General features: G+C 51.5%; 1 protein-coding gene across 1 annotated transcript in view; it reads right to left on the reverse strand.

The window, feature by feature from the left end:
* The window catches only part of PIK3C2A (phosphatidylinositol-4-phosphate 3-kinase catalytic subunit type 2 alpha), a gene marked incomplete in the record, with an annotated part of 86,267 nt that overhangs the window by 65,904 nt on the left and 11,293 nt on the right, over window positions 1–9,070 (reverse strand). Inside the window, 6 exon segments of the mRNA XM_077453690.1 lie at window positions 564–643; window positions 3,779–3,890; window positions 6,473–6,593; window positions 7,596–7,631; window positions 7,634–7,678; window positions 7,681–7,751. Coding sequence (XP_077309816.1) covers window positions 564–643; window positions 3,779–3,890; window positions 6,473–6,593; window positions 7,596–7,631; window positions 7,634–7,678; window positions 7,681–7,751 — 465 coding nt within the window.

Here is a 9,070-nt window from a genome sequence, read left to right on the forward strand (position 1 = left end):
ACATCGCACACGGAACATACGAGGATCATTACATACGGAACATCGCACACGGAACATCGCACACGGAACATACGAGGATCATTACATACGGAACATCGCACACGGAACATCGCACACGGAACATACGAGGATCATCACATACGGAACATCGCACACGGAACATACGAGGATCATTACATACGGAACATCGCACACGGAACATACGAGGATCATTACATACGGAACATCGCACACGGAACATCGTACACGGAACATACGAGGATCATCACATACGGAACATCGCACACGGAACATACGAGGATCATCACATACGGAATATCGCACACGGAACATACGAGGATCATTACATACGGAACATTGTACACGGAACATATGAGAATCATTACATACGGAACATTGTACACGGAACATATGAGAATCATTACATACAGAACATTGTACACGGAACATATGAGAATCATTACATACAGAACATTGTACACGGAACATATGAGAATCATTACATACAGAACATTGTACACGGAACATTGTACACGGTTACACTGCACAGTCAGTCAGCATACCGAGTGAGGGGCTCTTTGAAAGGCCTGTCCAGCAGGGCCAAATGTCTATTAAGGTCAATCGGTGTTGCATCGTCTTCAGCCTATAAATAGAGGAAATGCAGAGACCAATCAGAGAGACCAATCAGAGAGAGCAATCAGAGAGACCAATCAGAGAGAGCAATCAGAGAGAGCAATCAGAGAGAAGAATGCGGCAGACGCAGGAAGTCGGGATTGTCTCCAGTGTGTATTTAGTGATAATGAGGGTGATGATAGGACATGTGGGGGGGTCACAATGATGTATACAGATCACCCCCAATAATATGGAATATTCCTATAAGAGGGGGGGGGGGGGGGTGACCCGAGTGCCACAGAGCAGAGTGGCCAGTACAGAGAGCTGGCACCCTCCCCGCTATGGAGGATTGGGGGGGGGGGGGCTGCAGTCTGCTCAGTGCCGGAGAGTATTACAGGAAACAGGAAGTGAGTGCGCGGCTCATTGTCAGGAATCCCGACAACCTTTTCCTGTGACAGGCCGAGGGACTCCATCTGATAAAAACCGCCCCCCCCCCCTCTGTACTACACATCACTGCCCCCCCCCCCCCCCTGCACTGTCACTCTGTGCCTCATATCATCAACAACCCCCCCAACCCAACCGCCCTGTCACTCTGTGGCTGATGTCACTTTGTGCCCCACTATATCACCAACAATTCCCCCCCTCCCCCCCCTCACCGTCTCTCTGTGCCTCATCTCTACCCCCCCTCATCTCTCTGTGCCTCATCTCTACCCCCCTCATCTCTCTGTGCCTCATCTCTACCCCCCTCATCTCTCTGTGCCTCATCTCTACCCCCCCTCATCTCTCTGTGCCTCATCTCTACCCCCCCTCATCTCTCTGTGCCTCATCTCTACCCCCCCTCATCTCTCTGTGCCTCATCTCTACCCCCCTCATCTCTCTGTGCCTCATCTCTACCCCCCCCTCATCTCTCTGTGCCTCATCTCTACCCCCCTCATCTCTCTGTGCCTCATCTCTACCCCCCCTCATCTCTCTGTGCCTCATCTCTACCCCCCTCATCTCTCTGTGCCTCATCTCTACCCCCCCTCATCTCTCTGTGCCTCATCTCTACCCCCCCTCATCTCTCTGTGCTTCATCTCTACCCCCCCCTCATCTCTCTGTGCTTCATCTCTACCCCCCCTCATCTCTCTGTGCCTCATCTCTACCCCCCTCATCTCTCTGTGCCTCATCTCTACCCCCCTCATCTCTCTGTGCCTCATCTCTACCCCCCTCATCTCTCTGTGCCTCATCTCTACCCCCCCTCATCTCTCTGTGCCTCATCTCTACCCCCCCCTCATCTCTCTGTGCCTCATCTCTACCCCCCCTCATCTCTCTGTGCCTCATCTCTACCCCCCCTCATCTCTCTGTGCCTCATCTCTACCCCCCTCATCTCTCTGCCTCATCTCTACCCCCCCTCATCTCTCTGTGCTTCATCTCTACCCCCCCCTCATCTCTCTGTGCTTCATCTCTACCCCCCCTCATCTCTCTGTGCCTCATCTCTACCCCCCCTCATCTCTCTGTGCCTCATCTCTACCCCCCTCATCTCTCTGTGCCTCATCTCTACCCCCCTCATCTCTCTGTGCCTCATCTCTACCCCCCCTCATCTCTCTGTGCCTCATCTCTACCCCCCTCATCTCTCTGTGCCTCATCTCTACCCCCCCTCATCTCTCTGTGCCTCATCTCTACCCCCCTCATCTCTCTGTGCCTCATCTCTACCCCCCCTCATCTCTCTGTGCCTCATCTCTACCCCCCCTCATCTCTCTGTGCCTCATCTCTACCCCCCCTCATCTCTCTGTGCCTCATCTCTACCCCCCCTCATCTCTCTGTGCCTCATCTCTACCCCACCTCATCTCTCTGTGCCTCATCTCTACCCCCCCTCATCTCTCTGTGCCTCATCTCTACCCCCCCTCATCTCTCTGTGCCTCATCTCTACCCCCCTCATCTCTCTGTGCCTCATCTCTACCCCCCCTCATCTCTCTGTGCTTCATCTCTACCCCCCCTCATCTCTCTGTGCTTCATCTCTACCCCCCCCTCATCTCTCTGTGCTTCATCTCTACCCCCCCTCATCTCTCTGTGCCTCATCTCTACCCCCCTCATCTCTCTGTGCCTCATCTCTACCCCCCTCATCTCTCTGTGCCTCATCTCTACCACCCTCATCTCTCTGTGCCTCATCTCTACCCCCCCTCATCTCTCTGTGCCTCATCTCTACCCCCCTCATCTCTCTGTGCCTCATCTCTACCCCCTCATCTCTCTGTGCCTCATCTCTACCCCCCTCATCTCTCTGTGCCTCATCTCTACCCCCCCTCATCTCTCTGTGCCTCATCTCTACCCCCCCTCATCTCTCTGTGCCTCATCTCTACCCCCCTCATCTCTCTGTGCCTCATCTCTACCCCCCTCATCTCTCTGTGCCTCATCTCTACCCCCCCTCATCTCTCTGTGCCTCATCTCCTACCCCCCTCATCTCTCTGTGCCTCATCTCTACCCCCCCTCATCTCTCTGTGCCTCATCTCTACCCCCCTCATCTCTCTGTGCTTCTTAACTGACATTGACCCCCCCTCACTACTACTCTGTACCTTATCACAGAGCCACCATGAATGGGGAGGGGTCAATATCACAGAACTGTCACCATTATATAGAGGAGAAATGTTACAGATGATGAAGAGGAATATACAGTGCCTTGAAAAAGTATTCATACCCCATGACAACATAAAATGTTTTTTATTGGGATTTTATGTGATGGACCAACATAAAGTGTCACATAATTGTGAAGTGGAAGGAAAATGATACAAATAATTATGTGACACTTTGTGTTGGTCCATCACATAAAATCCCAATAAAATACATTTATGGTTTTGGTTGTAACAAAATGTGGGGAATGTCGGGGGGTATGAATACTTTTTCCAGGCGCTGTAAATCTCATTCCGATCTCCAGGAAAGCTGCAGATGGGAACAATGATGTCCCTGTAAGAAGTGAAGACAAGGACATGAGGGGGCAGACGGGGGGGGGGGGGGGGGGGGGAGGGGGGGGTGCTGCCCCCCAATATCTGCCGGAGATCCCCTCCATTTCCTGGCACGGCGGTGAGATGGGATCTGGAAGCGGATCCCAGGGAGGAAATGACAAATAGTTGAGCAGCACCCAGAGATGTCCCGCCTCCCATATCCTCAGTGACAGCAAGCTCCGCCCACTCACCGTGCGTGCCATGGCTCTGCACACCGTCCGGTGACACAGAAGCTGCAGACGGATTTCCGTGTCCCACTTGCGGCAGGTCTGGATGTATTCGTGGCTGCCCAGGCAATGCTTACTGTGGAGACAAAACCAGAATACAGACATTACACACAATGCCTGCTCCATGCACACCGCACTGCACACACACGCTACAATCATACAACCGATACATTATGTACTGTACAGATCTCCCCATTGTGGGAGGGGCAGAGACACAAAATACTGCAGGAAATCTCCCCATTGTGGGAGGGGCAGAGACACAAACTACTGCAGGGAAATCTCCCCATTGTGGGAGGGGCAGAGACACAAACTACTGCAGGGAAATTTCTCCCCATTGTGGGAGGGGCAGAGACACAAACTACTGCAGGAAATCTCCCCATTGTGGGAGGAGCAGAGACACAAACTACTGCAGGAAATCTCCCCATTGTGGGAGGGGCAGAGACACAAAATACTGCAGGAAATCTCCCCATTGTGGGAGGGGCAGAGACACAAACTACTGCAGGAAATCTCCCCATTGTGGGAGGAGCAGAGACACAAACTACTGCAGGGAAATCTCCCCATTGTGGGAGGAGCAGAGACACAAACTACTGCAGGAAATCTCCCCATTGTGGGAGGGGCAGAGACACAAACTACTGCAGGAAATCTCCCCATTGTGGGAGGGGCAGAGACACAAACTACTGCAGGAAATCTCCCCATTGTGGGAGGGGCAGAGACACAAACTACTGCAGGAAATCTCCCCATTGTGGGAGGGGCAGAGACACAAAATACTGCAGGAAATCTCCCCATTGTGGGAGGGGCAGAGACACAAACTACTGCAGGGAATCTCCGAAATCTCCCCATTGTGGGAGGGGCAGAGACACAAACTACTGCAGGAAATCTCCCCATTGTGGGAGGGGCAGAGACACAAAATACTGCAGGAAATCTCCCCATTGTGGGAGGGGCAGAGACACAAACTACTGCAGGAAATCTCCCCATTGTGGGAGGGGCAGAGACACAAAATACTGCAGGAAATCTCCCCATTGTGGGAGGGGCAGAGACACAAACTACTGCAGGAAATCTCCCCATTGTGGGAGGGGCAGAGACACAAAATACTGCAGGAAATCTCCTCATTGAGGGAGGGGCAGAGACACAAACTACTGCAGGAAATCTCCCCATTGTGGGAGGGGCAGAGACACAAACTACTGCAGGAAATCTCATCATTGTGGGAGGGGCAGAGACACAAACTACTGCAGGAAATCTCCCCATTGTGGGAGGAGCAGAGACACAAACTACTGCAGGAAATCTCCCCATTGTGGGAGGGGCAGAGACACAACTACTGCAGGAAATCTCACCATTGTGGGAGGGGCAGAGACACAAACTACTGCAGGAAATCTCCCCATTGTGGGAGGGGCAGAGACACAAACGACTGAGGGAAATCTCCTCATTGTGGGAGGGGGCAGAGACACAAACTACTGGGGGAAATCTCCTCATTGTGGGAGGAGCAGAGACACAAACTACTGCAGGGAAATCTCCTCATTGTGGGAGGGGCAGAGACACAAACTACTGGGGGAAATCTCCTCATTGTGGGAGGGGCAGAGACACAACTACTGAGGAAATCTCCTCATTGTGGGAGGGGCAGAGACACAAACTACTGAGGGAAATCTCCTCATTGTGGGAGGGGCAGAGACACAAACTACTGGGGGAAATCTCCTCATTGTGGGAGGGGCAGAGACACAAACTACTGAGGGAAATCTCCTCATTGTGGGAGGGGCAGAGACACAAACTACTGGGGAAATCTCCTCATTGTGGGAGGGGCAGAGACACAAACTACTGGGGGAAATCTCCCCATTGTGGGAGGGGCAGAGACACAAACTACTGCAGGAAATCTCCCCATTGTGGGAGGGGCAGAGACACAAACTACTGCAGGAAATCTCACCATTGTGGGAGGGGCAGAGACACAAACTACTGCAGGAAATCTCCTCATTGTGGGAGGGGCAGAGACACAAACTACTGAGGGAAATCTCCTCATTGTGGGAGGGGCAGAGACACAAACTACTGCAGGAAATCTCACCATGTGGGAGGGGCAGAGACACAAACTACTGCAGGAAATCTCATTGTGGGAGGGGCAGACACACAAAATACTGCAGGAAATCTCCCCATTGTGGGAGGAGCAGAGACACAAACTACTTCAGGAAATCTCCCCATTGTGGGAGGGGCAGAGACACAAACTACTGCAGGAAATCTCCCCATTGTGGGAGGGGCAGACACACAAAACTACTGGGGGAAATCTCCTCATTGTGGGAGGAGCAGAGACACAAACTACTGCAGGAAATCTCACCATTGTGGGAGGGGCAGAGACACAAACTACTGCAGGAAATCTCCTCATTGTGGGAGGGCAGACACACAAACTACTGCAGGAAATCTCCCCATTGTGGGAGGAGCAGAGACACAAACTACTTCAGGAAAATCTCCCCATTGTGGGAGGGGCAGAGACACAAACTACTGCAGGAAATCTCCCCATTGTGGGAGGGGCAGACACACAAACTACAGGGGGAAATATCACCATTGTGGAGGAGCAGAGATACAAACTACTGCAGGGAAGCCTTTACAAAGATGTCAGTTAGCTGCAGTTTTCAGAGTGATGATGTCACAGTGTAGAAGACGTCTGGGTTGACTTACTTCTGCAGGACCTCTTCCTGGCCGCACACCTTCAGTATGTAGCTCTCCATGTCCACCTGGTTCAGGTCATCGTGGACCCAGCATAGCGCCTGCATAATGATCAGCTCGACCGGAGAGCTTACTAGATAAGAGGAAGAGAACAATTATCGGCACTTTCTGCCCCTTATCCACAGACGAGCCAGGAGCTGGGCATAGGGCCCGCTTGTACTGCTTTCCTATGAACTCCATCCTGCATGGGGCCCCAAATATCTGCTAAACACCAAATCATGTGACCCCGCTGCTCAGAACTCCGCTGATTGCGAGTAGCGGGGTCACTTGGCTTTGTACTCCTATCCTCAGGGTCTGCTCCGATGATCGGCTCACCTTCTACGGAACAGGCCCTGAGATCCAGGTGTACACAAGTTATATGCTAATCTCGACTTTTCTGTAAAAAGTCAAGCCCCTACCAAACCTCCAATCACATTGAAGAAACATCTGCAAAAGGTGTGGAGGTGAGAAGGGGCGGGGCCAAGCTTGACTTCATCAGGAAAGTCAGGAATTGAAGATTCTCACTGGAGGTAATCCTAGATGGCACTCTGGGAGACAAGTGCCCTTAAAGTGGAGCTCCACCCATATAGAAGTCACCGGTACAAAAGTGTAGCTGCTGACTTTTAATAATCAGACACTCACCTGTCCCGGGGTCCAGCAATGCGGGCGCAGGAAGTCCCGCTCCTCTCCGAGGTTCCGGCGTTCTACTTATGGGTGCCCGGCTGTGGTTTCCCAGCCAGGCGCGCGCTGTGAATGGCCGGGAAAGCTTCCGGGACCTGTGACGTGTCCGAGAAGATTGCGGGGGGGGGGGGGGGGGGAAGGTGAACTTCCTTCCAGTGCCAGAGGAGGAAGTGGGTGCTGGGTGCCCATATAAACAGGGTACCCGCTCCTCCCCCAAAAAAATGACATGCCAAATGTGCCAGGTCAGGGGGTCACCTGCACCTAAAGCGGAAGTTGCATTCTTGGGTGGAACTCCGCTTTAAACGAAAAAAAAAATGCATCCACTAAAGGTGACATCTGATCAGGTGAGATCAATGAACAGTCATCCGATTGGCTGTTGGGGTTACACCCCCCCCCCCTCGGATGTCATACTCACTGTCGCAGGTAAAGGTGACGGGCTGCTGGAAGCCTCAATCACTATGGAAACCTTCACGCTGCAGATGTCTGCGCTGAGATTGGCTGCGACATGACGGCGCTCAGCACAAAGCCCGGATTGGTTGCTAAATCATCGCTGGGAAATTTCCTCCTCAACCTGCACCGGAGATCAATAATATAGAAATCAATATAACAATATCATATATCAATAAATAACAGATATAAATCTATATTTAAATAATAAATAAGTACATAAAACAAGAACATGGGACATAAATGATCAATATACAAGATGGACAAAAATCTACAATAAATAACACAGATGTACAGTATGTGACAAAAGTAAGTACGCCCCTCAGTGACATTCCTTCTCTCTTCTCATGTGACAACACTGAAGAAATGACACTTGTCTACAATGTAAAGTAGTGAGTGTACAGCTTGTATAACAGTGTAAATTTCCTGTCCCCTCAAAATAACTCAACACACAGCCATTAATGTCTAAACCGCTGGCAACAAAAGTCAGTACACCCCTAAGGGAAAATCTCCAAATTGGGCCCAATTAGCCATTTTCCCTCCCCCAGTGTCATGTGACTCAGTGGTACAAGGTCTCAGGTGTGAATGGGGAGCAGGTGTGCTAAATTTGGTGTTATCGCTCTCACTCTCTCATACTGGTCACTGGAAGTACAACATGGCACCTCATGGCAAAGAACTCTCTGAGGATCTGAAGATAAGAATTGTTGCTCTACATAAAGATGGCCTAGGCCAGTGATGGCGAACCTCGGCACCCCAGATGTTTTGGAACTACATTTCCCATGATGCTCAACTACATTACAGAGTGCATGAGAATCATGGGAAATGTAGTTCCAAAACATCTGGAGTGCCAAGGTTCGCCATCACTGGTCTAGGCTATAAGAAGATTGCCAAGACCCTGAAACTGAGCTGCAGCACGGTGGCCAAGACCATACAGCGGTATAACAGGACAGGTTCCCCTCAGAACAGGCCTCGCCATGGTCCACCAAGAAGTTAAGGTCACGTGATCAGCGTCATATCCAGAGGTTGTCTTTGGGAAATAGACGTATGAGTGCTGCCAGCATTGCTGCAGAGGTTGTAGGGGTGGGGAGGGGGTCAGCCTGTCAGTGCTCAGACCATACGCCGCACACTGCATCAAATTGGTCTGCATGGCTGTCCTCCCAGAAGGAAGCCTCTTCTAAAGATGATGCACAAGAAAGACCACAAACAGTTTTCTGAATACAAGCAGACTAAGGAGAATGGATTACTGGAACCATGTCCTGTGCTCTGATGAGACCAAGATAAAAGGTATTTGGTGTCAGATGGTGACAAGCGTGTGTGGGGGCAACCAGGTGAGGAGGACAAAGACAAGTGTGTCTTGTCTACAGTCAGGCATGGTGGTGGGGGTGTCATGGTCTGGGGCTGCATGAGTGCTGCTGGTATTAGGTCGAGAAATGTCCCCCATCG

This window comes from Lithobates pipiens, unplaced genomic scaffold (assembly GCF_037356315.1).
Source record: "Lithobates pipiens isolate NorthernLeopardFrog02 unplaced genomic scaffold, aLitPip1_a1.2 Scaffold_24, whole genome shotgun sequence".
Lineage (NCBI taxonomy): Eukaryota > Metazoa > Chordata > Amphibia > Anura > Ranidae > Lithobates > Lithobates pipiens.